At 42.7% G+C, this 15,306-nt stretch overlaps 1 protein-coding gene across 1 annotated transcript in view; it reads left to right on the top strand.

The window, feature by feature from the left end:
• The window catches only part of LOC126195251 (uncharacterized), a 137,484-nt gene extending 129,178 nt beyond the window's left edge, over positions 1–8,306 (top strand). Inside the window, exons 6-7 of the mRNA XM_049933778.1 lie at positions 6,804–6,965; positions 8,176–8,306. Of these exons, the coding sequence (XP_049789735.1) occupies positions 6,804–6,965; positions 8,176–8,232 (219 nt within the window). The 3' untranslated portion in view covers positions 8,233–8,306. The remainder of the gene's footprint in view (positions 1–6,803; positions 6,966–8,175) is intronic.
• The last annotated feature ends 7,000 nt before the right edge of the window (positions 8,307–15,306 follow it).

The raw sequence follows: 15,306 nt of genomic DNA, 5'->3' as shown, positions 1-15,306 counted from the left end.
TTGCATCCCTTCATGCTCGATGTCATCTTTCATCAGTATAATTGTCCGTGTCTCGAAGTCAGAACCTTCCTATAGTGGTTTGAGGAACATTATAGTGAACTCACGTTCATGCCTCGGCGACCAAATTTGCCTGATGTAAATTCTATGGAACCCACCTGGGTCACTATCGGCCACCATCACTGCGTAGGCAAATCTGCTGCCATTTATTTATGCTAATTACGTGATCTGTGCGTAGACATCTAATGCCACATATGGCCACATACCTAACAACGAACTGTCGATCTCTGATACGCAGAATCAGTGATGTATTTCGTTCCAAGGACGGACAAACAAGCTATTAAGCAGGTGGTCGTAATGTTTTGGCTCAGGAATGTACATATCCACGCAGTGATACAGTATGAGTTAAGCAGATTAAGAGTGCAATAAAGCGACGTAATGGAGTTTTATACTTTAGAGAGTCGACACAAAGGAAGGTTAGTGAGCAAAATACTAAGAAAAAGAAAGACAAGAATAAAAAAACAATGCAGTAATAACAATATGTGACCTTACTATAATAACATGAAACCAAGAAAAGTAAAAGCGAAAAACTCATCGCTGCTAATTACTATCCAAGTCGTCTGCGACAGATTCGTTGGAATCGTCTGTACTTTTAAAAATGAGAGATCTTATAATGTTTCCCGTTAACGTCTCCTGTAGGTTCAAAATGGTTCAAATGGCTCTGAGCACTATGGGACTTAACATCTGTGGTCATCAGTCGCCTAGAACTTAGAACTACTTAAACCTAACTAACCTAAGGACATCACACACATCCATGCCCGAGGCAGGATTCGAACCTGCGACCGTAGCAGTCGCGCGATTGCGGACTGAGCGCCTAGAACCGCTAGACTCTCCTGTAGGCACATAAAGTTGTAGCACATTACGGCAACGGCCTGTAATAAATTGACAACAAGTTTCCACAAATTTGCTCGCTATACGACCCCTGTATTTGTGTGCTACCGAGTACATCGCTGACATCTCTTCGTTGCAGACTACACACATATAAAGTGGAAAATGATGATTTTATGTCTTCTCTTTTTCCAGACATGATACCGGGCAGATAACATTCTTCAGTAAGGTTATCAGTTCATTTGAAGGTAAGCAGAGCGCCTTTCCTTTTCAGCCCTTCAAACCATTACCGTTCTGTCTCCGTCTTCTATGGTATCGAGCACGGTCCGCATCGATTACAGATCATTTAGGAAGACTTCCGCACATACTTTTTTCCAGCCTTGAACATCAGTTCGGATTGGTCAGCAATGAACTTATAATGAGACATATCAGTTCTTCTTGTCCTAACTGTAAGAGAAGAAAGAATAATCCATTACGCTATTTTACGACGAATTATGCAGACTTGATCGTTCATAAAAACGTAGAATGACAGTGGTTGTCCTTACCTGAAGGTCTATTCAGATATCGGTATGTCGCCAACACTTAAGTTGACATTTTCATAAAATTCACAGAAAGGGTGTAACTGCTTTGATCAGTTGCCAAATTGAAATCGTCAGAATTTCAAAACGTACATTTCCTCATCGAGACTCTTGAAAATCTTTCTAATGTACAGAGTGTCCATAATTAAAGTTCCAGTTTCAGAACCCTGTAGAAAGAGAAGCACTTCTCAGAATGACGTCAAAGCTAAACAGCGCACTATTGAAGCAGAGGGAAACGACATGTAACCAAAAAAGAATTTAACGAAAATTTGACGAATAGAGGGCGGTGTAATGTTATAAAAGGCACACCAATAGTCACGCGCCACACGGCTGTTCCTCAGTTTACATCCGAGACACCCAAAATGACTGCCTCCATTAAGAACCGAGCGCTGTTGGTAAAGTCCTTTTACAAGAGCGGTGACTGTTCTACAGTAGCCTTGCGGGGTATGAAAAAAGGCATCGTTCCGATTTCTAGCAGTGGTCTGGAGAAAATGATTACAAAATACGAAAAGACAAATTCTTTTGAAGTGCAATGTGGGACGTGGAGTAAATCGATTGATCCGGCGTCTGCCGAAGATGTTGCCACAGTACTGCACAAGGGGTCGAGCGCTGGTGTGCAAAAATGTAGTGCATGGACAACTGCTCGGACGTTGGACATGCTTGCGAGCACGGTGCATAAAATTCTACAAAACATTCTGCGTCGCTATCCATACAAAATCACCCGTGTTCAGAAGTTGCTTCCTGTTGGCCTTCCAGCGAGAGAAACGTTCGCTCTGGAATTTCTTTCTCGGATGGACGTGGACAACGAACGGACATGGAACTTTCTGTGGACACACGAAGGCCATTTCCATCTCCAAGGCTATGTCAATACAGAGAACTGCAGAATATGGAGAACGGAAAATCCGCACGCACGTCAACCGGTACCACTTCATTCTGCAAAGATGCAGGTTACAGCATCTTTTATCATAGAACCATATTTTTTCAAGAAGATGAGTGCTGTGGGTCCTATTGCCTGCACCGTCACTGGTAAATGCTATGAGAGTATTTTGTGCTCCATCGTCATTCCAACCCTTCAGTAGCGTGGACGTGTGGGTAGGATCATTTTTATGCTAGACAGCGCTACTGCGCACACTACAGAGCTCGTGAAGCGGCTTCAGGAGAGGCATTTCGGCAATGCTAGAATCATAAGCCGTCATTTCCCTACAGCCTGGCCGTCCATATCACCTGATGTTAGCGAGTGTGACTTCTGACTGTGAGGTTATGTGAAAGATGTGTTCAGTGCTCCAGTTACAAACGCAGTGAATTGAAAGCACACGTCGTACAACGCACTCTGAACGTGAGCCCCGAGATACTCCAGTCTGTTGTGGAGCATGCTATTTATCGATTTCAACTTGTAGCGGAAAATGATGAGCAGCACATTGAACATGTTAAAAGCGGCAGCTCGTTTTATTTTTACAGGTTACTATCCATTGTTGTAGGGGCTGTAATTTTGATGTTTTTTTTCTAAGCTAGCAAGGAAAAACAGCGGCCACTACTTCCACCACATCAAGTGGATTTAGTGCTCACGTACTCACACTGGGCCGTGAACACTTCCCAGCTTATCAATGGGGGATAACTGAAAATTATTATTATTATTATCGGTACCACGCGTGCAATGATCGTGCCAGGCGCGCGATATTGAATCTTTATCCTATCATTAAAAGCGCGAGACCTGCACGACCTTATAGCAACCGTTATAGTTCTGCATTATTCTATTGTGGCACTTAAGGTGATTTCACGTAATGAAATGGAGACTGTAAGGATTAAAGGACTCATTTATTTAACAGTTGAACATTCAACACTTATACAATCAAATGGGGGTGGGGGGAGGGAGAAAGAACTGAGTTCAGGAGCCTGCCCCAACGAACGTTCATAATAAGCCACGATAGCAGGAGAAAAGGAATTTTAGGAACGATCGCCGTATTATCAAATGGAGTTCAATTTACTAAAGGAAGGGGTTGCAGCAGGCATGCAACCACCACCACCATGAATCCGCCAAAGACTAAGAAAGTGCTACTGAGGGTCAATCGCTTGGTAGCATCCTGTACTAAAGGAATAAAACCAGAAAGACGCGCAACTATTCATACAGGCCACCCTAGATAACTTCGGCTCGCGGTCCGACTACGTTAACGAAACATGAATTGGCGCCAGACACTCACCACGTGGCGTAGGACAAAGGGCACAAGTTTTCAAACTAGGAAGACCTAAATTCAGAGTCAAATTTTGCACGGGAGAACTGGCAGAGCTACTACCGGACGAAGCGGAAAAGTGAGCATGAAAGTATACACTTTAGTGCCGAACTGCAAGCTACTGTGATTATGCAACACATCGCGCACATTATGCCCAACTGTACAAGGAAAACCTACAGTCTTATAACCCGGAAAAATTGCGTAAACCGTAATTTAAGGAAGGCACATTAGTAAAATGACCTATTAGGTTCCCTCTGGGCCGCAGGGCGCGAATCTGCAGCGCACGTCGGCGCTCATGCTTACCGCAACTTCACCTTCTGGAAGCAGCACGTCCAGTCTCTGGCACGGTCACACTAGAACTGCCTTACTGCCGCTTTGTCCACTATCCACCTGTGGAGGGCGGTTGGCGCCCACCCGCGAAAAACGGGCGCGCACCTGAACTGAGAGGGCCGGAATCTCACAGGGAGGCGACCTCGCGACGTTAAAATCGAGCAGAAATAGCAGTGACAAGTTTGGTCAGGCGGGTTGGGGAACTGAGAACACAAATGTTCAAATGTGTGTGAAATCGTATGGGACTTAACTGCTAAGGTCATCAGTCCCTAAGCTTACACACTACTTAACCTAAATTATCCTAAGGACAAACACACACACCCATGCCCGAGGGAACTGAGAACAGGAGAAACTCTGACCACTACTGAACGTTCAAATGACACCACGTGCTACCCTGGCGATCGGAAAAAGAATGGGAAACGGAAAGCCATCATCGCTGCTAGGAAGACTGGTGCCCCCGCCCACCAATAAAGAAAATTCCTAGCGCCAAGCTCCTCTCACAGATCAGTGTGAGACAAACCGTAAAGATCGCCAAATACATTAGGCAACACATAGACATTATTCACAGGGCCTGAATTATTATATTACCGAATACCAGAATGCTGGGATTAGAAATATGAAATACGAGCACTGAATGGTGAATGAAGTGCACGTCTTTCAATGTCTTGTCTCCGTCTCACGACAATGATAAATCGATGTCAGTTTGCTTTTTCTGAGGTTTTTGGCCCCAGGGCAATTAAAAACAGATGTCATTTTGCTTTTTATTCCGTTTTTGGCCGCAGGAAAATTAAAAACTGATTTTTCCGTGGAGTTTTCCTTTTCTGACAGATGAAGTACCGAGTGCGGCACACAAGGTATAATAGGACGGGCCTAACAAGCCACGAAGGAAGATAAAGGAATTAGGAAGGATATTCCAGCTTGGGCAGGAGAAACAGTGCTGATATGAAAATGGAAATGAGGATAAGAAGGAGGAAATATACAGATATTCTTGACATTAATTGAAATTGAAATTAATTGGTGTACCCATCTACTCAAGCCATGCAACGTATCTGTGGACAGAGATCTGCACAATATCGCCATAGTGCCGGAGGAAGAGACAGTTTCGCTTAAGTTCGAAAGATTGGACTCCAAACATATAAATATGTGAATATATGCACCTTGACGGCGAAATGATAGTTACTCGTCCGAATCCTTGCGGGACTCAGCTAAATAGCTGCGAGCAAACAGAGGATAGTGGAAGGAGGGCGCTACATCTGAAGTGCGCGGTATGTGGGGATTTGGGCCGAACCGGAGGCTTATACGAATGACCGAGGATCGGACACAGGGAATTCACTCACGCGACAACTCTTGGACATTTACACGCCGGCCTCCATCTCCCCGCCGGCGTCAATAGGACATATTGCGCCTCTATTTGCGCATCTGTCTGTCTTCTTTTTTTGCAGGACCTTACGTAAGTTGGCACTGGCCTCCCATGTACGCTCCCCCCACGTCCAAATTATTTCTACATTCAATTACCACGTAGCGTCCGTTGCAACAATGTTGAATCAAGTATCCGTTAACGAGGTGGACGGCGGTGTGGCGCAACCTTCATCAGCCGTACCTCCCGACATCAGTTACAGTGACGTGGTATTACGTCGACTGTGGAAAATTCTCCACTAATCAGAATTTACGCGCGGTTGGTTTGATGGACCCTCCTTTATGCTCCATCTGTAACTCTGTGGACGATTACATCTGTCGTCTGACCTGCGCCGGTGTTCGTGAAGTCTGCACTCTGGGGCGGCAACTGGTCGCCTATTTCTTTCGCGCCCATCCACCCGTGGTCGAACCGTACGCTTTTCATTCGCTCAGCAGCCGAGACTCGTGCGATAGTCTGGTCAAAGGATGGACAGTCGCCTACCTTTATGGAGATGGGACAAATCGCGGCTCTGACTTTGGGCCCTCCAAAAAAGAATGAACATGCGGAGACTGAATGACGTCCACGTTACCGCTCCTGTCTCGTCAGTTACTTAGTTGGGATTTTGTGCGAGGCCCGGCTCAGCTGGAATGTGCCTGGCGTAGTTGGCTCGACTGCTGCACCGCTAACACACCCTCAAGTTATTTCAAGCATCCGGCGGAAGCAGCGCCTGATGTTGCATTGTCCTTGTTTCCAGTTTCCGTCTCCCCTACCTACCACTGTTGCATCACACGATGAAATTTCGTGCTTATAACTATCTCCTTCCTTACTATCCCTTATTATAGCCTTCCGGTTGGTTGATGATGTCGAGGACGCCGTGGCCAGAACTCGTGTGGTCGACCCCTGCCCACTCCGCCTTCCGCCCTGCCATCGAGCCGGGGGCAACTACACGTATTCGTATCCCATCAACCTTACCTTCTGTCTGCTTAAATGGAACGGTCTGTTTTCCTCATTTGTATTTTCTGGTGTTATCCGCTGGTTTGGTGTATTGTTTGTTTATAAATAAAGGCGGTTAAGAGAGTAAACCCATATATTGCTTCTTTCTATGTATATCTCGCGAAAGGTCCATGAATGTAAAATTCGAACGTTCGAGCTGGCACGGAAGCTTACCAGCAATTGTTCTTCCCGCGGATCATTCGCGACTAAAACATGAAAGGTGGGAAGCGACAGTGATTCACAAACTTCTCTCCGCCACGCACCATAGTGTGGCTTTTTAGGTATACATTTAGATGACTATATTTAAATCATTTGTAAGCATTTGTGACATTTTGTTATTGTCCTCCTTACTTTAGAGAAGAGATAGTAGTGAGTGCTGTTGTGATGTTTCAGTGCGAGAATTTGACGCTGGCGATATACGATGCGGTGACGTCACTACACGAATGCTCCACGTCCATCAAACGGTCGCTGCTGCTACTCATGCTGAGATCTCAGCGGCCTCTATGCATCACTGCCGCAGGATTCTTCCCTCTCTCCAGGGAGTCCTTCGTGGCGGTGAGGAAGTTTTCTTCGTGTGTACAACCACAAAAATCGCCCGACTTTTGTCAGTGTCGTAGAACTTGTGTGTCTGTATAGGGAGACGTAACAAAGCAGCACCTTTTGAAACGTGGAAGTTGTATTTGGCAGCAGGTAGCATTCTCGAACAGGGATTGCGATTTTTGCCTAGTCTAACAGTTATCAGATCGATTCACGGAGTAAAGAAATTGAACCATTGTTGTAATATAAGCTATAGATGATTCAACACGGTTTTCTGAAATACATCTTCAATGAAAAATTCCTTTTTGTATAACAACTTTTCTGCAACTTCAATAATTTCAACAATAAACATTTTTCATAAATTCGTCATCTTAACGTAACAGTTCTGTAAGAGTCCCTTACTTTCATTACCGTAGACCTGTTTCTATAGAGATAAAATTGTCTTCAAATATCTGTCTGTGTTATGCTGAACATAAAATAGTATGTTATTTTTTAGGTATACAATATGAGTCTCAGATGTTTGTTCAGTAATGATCGAATCTACGAGTGTTTTATTCGTTGCCCACGACGACGAGATATGCAGTACAATCTGACAAATTTGCGCACAGAAACCGCACAGAGCACATTCGTTCCACTAATGAAGCATGCACGTGTTACCTCTTCGCTTGTCTTCATTCAATGAAGTTGGAATATTTGCATCACAATCAATGTTTGAAATTATAGTTTGTTGTGTCTTAACCTGAAAGCCATGCACTTTGAATTTCCTATATTTCCTAATTTAAAAAGTATCTGGAATTTTTGAGCTAATCATATCAAATCATAAAATTTACATAAATGCGAGAATTAAAACAGTAAAAAAGAACACATGAAACTCTATGTATACTCTTTCTATAAGGTGTGATGTCTTTAAACGGTTGCGCTATGAGCTCAGTAACTTGTTTCAATTAGTAAATTTAATAAAATTATGTTGTTGCAGCTGCTCAATTAGTATCAAAACTTAAGGCTAGCAGCACATAAATTTATAAATTTGTGCCGTTTTCAGTGGTTTGTAAAATTTGCCACAATGAATCAGCACTATTATCAGGCGAAATGTGAGGATATATGTTAGTAATTCAAAGCTTGTATGTGCATGTTTATGTGAAACAGTAAAATATAGATTAATGTAAAGCGGTGAAATTTGATTTATTTGTTCACAAAAGTTGCTTATAAGGTATATCTTATTTTTCAGATCTTAAACCTCTCCTATTCGTTCTTCGCCATTCTTCGAAATTTCAAGGAGGATTAAAGATGGATGGACTCTGCTTTTACACTCACTGTTGTTTTATTGTGATGCAATATCCCTGTCTAAAGTAATAAAACGCTGCAAACCTAAAAGTAAGGATATTTTATTATTCTGAGAAAGCCACTACAACCGCATATTTCTGCCTGGAAATGTCATTCTGAAGGAAACCCACAGCACTATCGTGTTTTATATCCCTATTGCAACGTATTATATATACGTATAGAATATATGCGCTAGTATGTAGTCTATATTACACATATCATAAAGTAAAATTAGTTAAGGCCATAAGATGACTATACAAAGAGTCAAAAATTTAGCATATGCAGGTGAAACAACATGAGTAGAAATTTTAATAAATAAGGGGTACGACCATAGTGCCCAATATTACCCACTCTCCTTAATATTTTCAGTAATGACATTATCCTAAATATACGAAAAGGTATTAAAATATCAAAAGACACCGTGTTACCTGTTTTACTCTATGCACATGATGTCTTGATATTGGAAGAAAAAGAAGACGACTGACAACGTGCACTATACCACCTGAATTACTTTTGTAAACGATACGGTACTGATAGTTCCGAAACCAAAGCTAAAGTGATGGCATTCTGGGGTATAGATACGATCCGATACAAAATCATTATGGATAATGTGATTGTAGAGCAGGTGTTGTCCCTCATTTATTTGGGATGTTAAGCTGCCTAGACTGCAATAAAAATCCAAATGTAAAACGGGTTACATTTTGAAATAAATGTGGCATCATTCATAACGTATTTAGAAATAAGACCAGACAAGAAACTAGAGCAAAATTTTGTAAAAATAAAGCTTTTGCAGCACTTCTTTATAGGAGTGAATGCTGGCCACGTACAAAAAGAACGTTAGGACAAAGTGCAGAAATGAAATTTCTAAGAAGAACAAGAGTCTACTAAAGAACAGACCACATAGAAAACTAAACAGTGTGACAAGAACTGAAAGCAGTGGCAACTGAAAGCAGAATAACCAAACAATAACACCTGTTACGAAAAAGTATAAAGAATTGACAGTAAACGACTTTCAGACTAGCCTTAGCTTACAAACCGACAGGAAGAAGATATGTTGGAAGACTGAAGGAAAGATGGGCAGATAATGTGTGAAGAGATAACAGTCTCAATGCTTAACCCATGAAGTACAGAAGAAGAAGAAGAAGGAGAAGGAGAAAGCAGTAACGTAGCATGTAGCCAAAATCCAATTTCAGGCCCAATGGACGGATTCTCAGATGGATTAAGACGTTATAACTATTTCTGGGTATTACAGTTAACTGGTTTTAATATCGTCACTAAATAATATTGAGCTACGTATTGCATGATTACACGTTACCTGCAAATAACAATTTAGTAGTGCTATTGGCACCAGCTTCTAACCAATGTCCTGTGTGCTGTACGATGCTGGTATCACTCTCAATCCGCTAACTGCATTAGAGACCTGTTTTGTAGTTATACATTGACATAAGTTGGCAAGTAGACATACAGTTTTTCATAGGTTTCTACAAACGAAGAAACGTTAAGGAATTTTTCTGTTATTATCATATTAACGGAAACACGACATAATTCTGGTTTTTTATGAGGATAACAGCACTTCGGTAAAAGACAAGTTAATAATGCTTTAAAATACTGTGACTCTTCAAGCTTTCCTGGCTAGTAAACATAGCGTACAGTGGACGCGCAGGAGAGCCGCTCTGCGATTTTCGGCAGAGGGCGTTTTAGAATGGCGCCATCTATCTGCAAATCATTGCGAATGCGTGATTTCCACGCCTGAAGAGTCAGTTCTAGTACCTTTAAAAGGGGAGGGGGGGGGGAGATGGTGAAAAACATATGTCAGTTTGACAAAGAGGTAGATGTTAAGCACCCTTGCATTTTTACTGAGACACCGCGACAAGCAAACCATTGCTACGTTTGCCAAATTTTAACATTGTATAAATTCTGGGGCCACCATTAGAATTAAACGACAGGCGAGTACGGAATTTGTGAGAGAAATGGTGCGCTATATGCGTCAGGAATTGTGCTTGGTGTCCAGACAATTACTATCACTCCATCTGAAGATTTCAGCGAACCTTTCAGCGGTATCCTGGAACTGGGTAGACAGCGCCACTTAGGCACTGGCTGACTGACTGGACTGACCGACAAGCTAAAGTGCGTCAAATGACTAAATGCGATCGACTCTAAGCACGAACGCAACTTCTTGCCAAGAAGACGCGTGTTTAATCTCACAGAGAAGACTTTAGACGACTCTGCAGTTTCGGAGCTAGAGAAAGGTCTGAATTTTGCATCTACACCGGGGACCATTCCCATCCGAGATGTGGTTAGTGGAATAGAACAGGCTGTTTCGAAACTTCCTAAGGATGCTGCCGAAGAGATTAGGCGTGACACGTGCCGCATCTTGACTCGAGCTCCACCTAAGAAGTCCTACTTTAGCATTACCTGAGCTGAAAGAAATGCTCTACGAGAGTTGAGGGGAGACCAAGACATCGTCATCTTACCTGCTGACAAAGGAAATGCTACTGTGCGTCTCTTACGCACAGAATATAATAGCAAGATATACAAACTGCTCGACGATCCTACATACAGTAAATTAAAAAGTGATCCACGGGTAGCTCCCAGAGAAAGACTTTGGAACACATCAGGAAGAGCTACATTCCAGCGCAAGTCACTTGGGGTTTGCGTCAACAGGCTGCAGATACTCCTAGACTCTTTCGCCTACCCAAGGTCCATAAGAATGGGGTGCCTCTCCATCCTATTTTAAGTAACATAGGAGATCCTATTTATTTTCTTGCCAAATATCTGGCATCACTATTGGGACCTCTCGTAGGCAAGTGCGAGCATCATATTCGAAACGCTAACGATTTCATAGGTTACTAGAAAACTCTTAGACTGCAATCGTCGGGTGTCTTAGTAAGTTTCGATGTTGTGTCATTATTTGCAAAGGTGCCCTTGCATGACTCTTCAGTGCTCATTAGCAACAAGCCTGAGGAGGACATAGTGGCATTATTTAAAGATACGCTTACTTCAACATGCTTCTTATTTCATGACCAATATTTTGTAAGAAGTGGATGGTGTCGCCTTGGGAAGCCCTCTGTCTCCTGTGGTGGCCAATTATTTTACGGAGAACTTTGAAGAAAAAGCACTGAAGTCAGCCACTCTGAAACTCTCTTGTTTTATGCGCTATGTGGATGATACATCTGTGGTGTGACCACATGGACTTGATACTCTACCTACGTTTCTTCAGCATTTAAATTCGCTCCATCCGAATATAAACTTCAAAATGGAAGTGGAAAAAAAGGATACTTTACCTTTTCTTGATATTTTGGTAAGAAGGAAAGCAGATGGAACCTTGGGACACAGCAAGCCATCTCATACAAATCTACAGGGTGGTGGGTAAGACAAGTTCGTAAGCTCAAAGGGGGACATCAAATCATACTACCAGACCCCTAGCTCTCGCCTCCTTGGGTGAGGCGGGTGGCAGCTTTTAAATCTTAAATGGAAACCCCCATATTTAATTGCAGATTCGGATTCTCCATGAAAAAGCCGGCCGCGGTGGTCTCGCGGTTCTAGGTGCGCAGTCCGGAACCGTGCGACTGCTACGGTCGCAGGTTCGAATCCTGCCTCGGGCATGGATGTGTGTGATGTCCTTAGGTTAGTTAGGTTTAAGTAGTTCTAAGTTCTAGGGGACTAATGACCACAGCAGTTGAGTCCCATAGTGCTCAGAGCCATTTTTTTGAACCATGAAAAAGTAATCAAGTTTTGTCTGAAACATTTTTTTAAACCATTGACAGATGGCACTGAAATCGAGAAAAAAGTAAAATTGCGGAAGAACTCTGATTTATTTAGAATTATACGAGAAAGACGCATCAAATCGATAAAAAGATGTGCACCAATTCTTTCGTTACGCCAAATTAAGCTATTTTTGTACAAAATGTACTGTATCCCACTTTTAGCGTTACCCAGGCCCAACGACATGGACGTAGTAGAATGATGTTTCCATTGGGTGCTTCATTAGTGTGAGTCCCCTTGCCTCTCATATGTTGGGATGCTTCATTAGTGTGAGTCCCCTTGCCTCTCATATGTTGGGATGCTTCATTAGTGTGAGTCCCCTAGCCTCTCACAATTTGGTGTGCTTAATTAATGAAATTAGCTACGAAGAAATTTTTCAAAGTTATCCCCCTTTGCTTCAATGCATAAAGTCAATCGTCTGCGAAAGTTGGCCACAGTTTTGAGCAGCACATCCCGTGGTATGGGTGCACACGCTCTTCGAATGCGTTGTTCCATATCGTTTCGGGTTGTGGGCTGTCTTTCATAAACAATATTTTTTAAATAAACCCACAAGAAAAAATCAGGAGATGCTAGGTCTGGTGAATGTGGAGGCCACTGAACTGGTCCACCAGGTCTTATCCACCGGTCAGGGTACCGTAAATTTGAAACGTACCGTCCATTTTTAGCATAATGTGGAGCTGCTCCGTCCTGTTGGAACCACATTCGCTGCCTAGTTTCTAAATCAACATAGTCCATTAGTTCCAACAAATCATCGCAGAAAGGTTTTAAATACCATTCAACAGTAACATTTCGGTCAAAAAAAAAAAAAAAAAAAAATCGGTCCTATCAAGTAACCGTTTAAAATTCCACACCAGACCATTAACGACCATTTGTATTGATTGACGGGTCTGTGCTAGTATGGATTGACAGGGGACCAATAATGATAATCATGACGATTTAATTCGCTATTGTTTCTGAATGTGCCTTCATCGGTGAACATAACGTATCTGAAAAAATCATTGTCATGTCTTATCATTTACAAGGCCCATTGGCAGAAATGCACGCGTATTTGCTTATCTTTCGGCGTTAATGACTGTATCAGCGTGATATGATACGCATTTTATTTATGTTCCTTCAAAATCCTCAAAACAGTTGATTTCGGTATTCCAGTTTGTGTCTGAATCACACGACTACTAATTTCGGGATCCAGTTGAACACAGGCGAAAACGGTAAGGGTACGAGCATCATTTTCATTGTGTTCGCGATGACGAGGTAGACGGTGCTTGTAACCATTTCGATCTCGTTGAGTGCAATTTCGAATAATGTTTTCGCTTGGATGTCGTCTGTTTGGGAAACGATCCGCATACAATTGCGCAGCTGCAGCGTAATTGTTGTGGCATTCACCTAAAATTAACGTCATATCAACAATTTCTATAGGAGGATAGTGAGCCATGTTTCACTAAAGAATAATTTAGTTTCGGCAGTTGATGTTTACGGTTCACAATCTGAAAGTGAAGTGACGTCCGAGCGCATTGCACCGACCTTTATACTGAGCCATAGTTCGCAGATTGGCGACGGTAGCGCCACGGTCGGGTGAGTAATGCAGTTGTGAAGAGTTCCCTAACGAGATTTTAATACCATTCCGCCTCCCTCCATCAAAAACTCTGGCAGGTAGGATACATTTTGTAAAAAATAGCTTAATTTGGCCTAATGAAAGAATTAGTGCACGTTTTGTATTGATTTGATGCGTCCTTCTCGGATCATTCTAAATAAATCGGAGTTCTTCCCCAATTTTAATTTTTCTCGACTTCAGCGCCATCTGTCAATGGTCTAAAAAATGTTTCAGACAAAACTTGATTAGATTCTTATGGAGAATCTGAATCTTCAATAAAAACGGGGGTTTCCATTTAAGATTTAAAAGTTGCCTCCCGCCCCACCCAAGGGGGCGGGGGCTAGGGGTCACGTGTAGTATGATTTGATGTCCCCCTTTGAGCTTACGAACTTGTCTTACCCACTATTTTACTCTATGTATAGTTTTCGAGATAATCTCATCTGAAACTTCAGATGGACCACCCTGTATATTTGAAGGCCACAAGCTGCCATCGTCCTGTAAAATGTGGTAGTGTACACGTACGTTAGTTCATAGAGCACGTGTCTGATCCTGAAAGCCTGTCGAGTGAAGTATAACATTAGAAGGCAGTGTTCAGACAAAACAGTTATTCTGTGAGACAAATACGTAATGCGTTCAGGCCCAAGCGTGTTCAGTCCATGGAGCAGAATGAAGATACGAAGACACCCACAACTTTGCCCTTATTGCTGTATATTGGTGCCATGTCGTCGAGAAACCGGAGTCCTCGGAAGATATGATATTAATTGCGTTTTTCGACCATCTGCAAAACTGAGGAACCTGTTGCGTTCGGTTAAGGATGGTCTTGGTCTGAGGACGCGTGGTGTGACAAGATTCCTTTTCAATGTGGAGCAGCATATATAGACCAGACATGTAGCACAGTACAAGAACGGTGCGATGAACATAAGCGTCGTACACGTCTACGTCAACCGGAAAAGTCGGCAATTGCAGAACACTGTCTGAATACAGGACATCGCATGATGTATGAAAAGACGGAAGTTTTATCTCCGGTATCATCTTTCTGGGATTGCGTCCTTAAGAAAGCAATACATATCCGTACAGCCGATAATCTCATTAACTGGGCTGCGGGATTCCAACTGAGCACCGTCTGGAACGCTGCATTGGCTGCTATTAAATTGCGACGAAAAAATTAAGATATTTTTTCTATTACAGACCCGTGATAACATTGATCTATTATAGTTTTTTACTGAGCGACGTCTGGCCGCACTGTTAGTAAACGCAGCGTACAGCGCACGCGCAGGAGGGCCGCTCTGCGATTTTCGGCAGAGGGTCTTTTAGTATGGCGCCATCTTTCTGCAAATCATTGGGCATGGGTGATTTCCAAGCCTGCGCATTCTTCATTCGCTTGTTCTGCATACAAGGCGTAGACGTGAGGATACCGTCAGTGGTAGCTAGCCACCAGCAAGCTTGAACCACCTGAAAATGTCGAACAGATGCTCCGAGGAAATATTGTGGAATTTGCACAACGTCATCCAGCGGCAAATCCGTGAAGAGTATTTAGATTAACATACTGTAAAACGTAATAAATAGGGATGGGCAGGATTAAGTGAACTACCTGACATATAGTTCTCTAAACTCCATCCTCAATCTGATATCCTTGCCTTTTGTAATCGCAACGTTATTTTCAACTGAGAAAGTGTATAT

The sequence above is a fragment of the Schistocerca nitens genome, chromosome 7 (assembly GCF_023898315.1).
Source record: "Schistocerca nitens isolate TAMUIC-IGC-003100 chromosome 7, iqSchNite1.1, whole genome shotgun sequence".
Taxonomy (NCBI): Eukaryota; Metazoa; Arthropoda; class Insecta; order Orthoptera; family Acrididae; genus Schistocerca; species Schistocerca nitens.
Note: the sequence above shows the minus strand (reverse complement) of the source record. Positions and strands in the feature narration are given on the sequence as shown.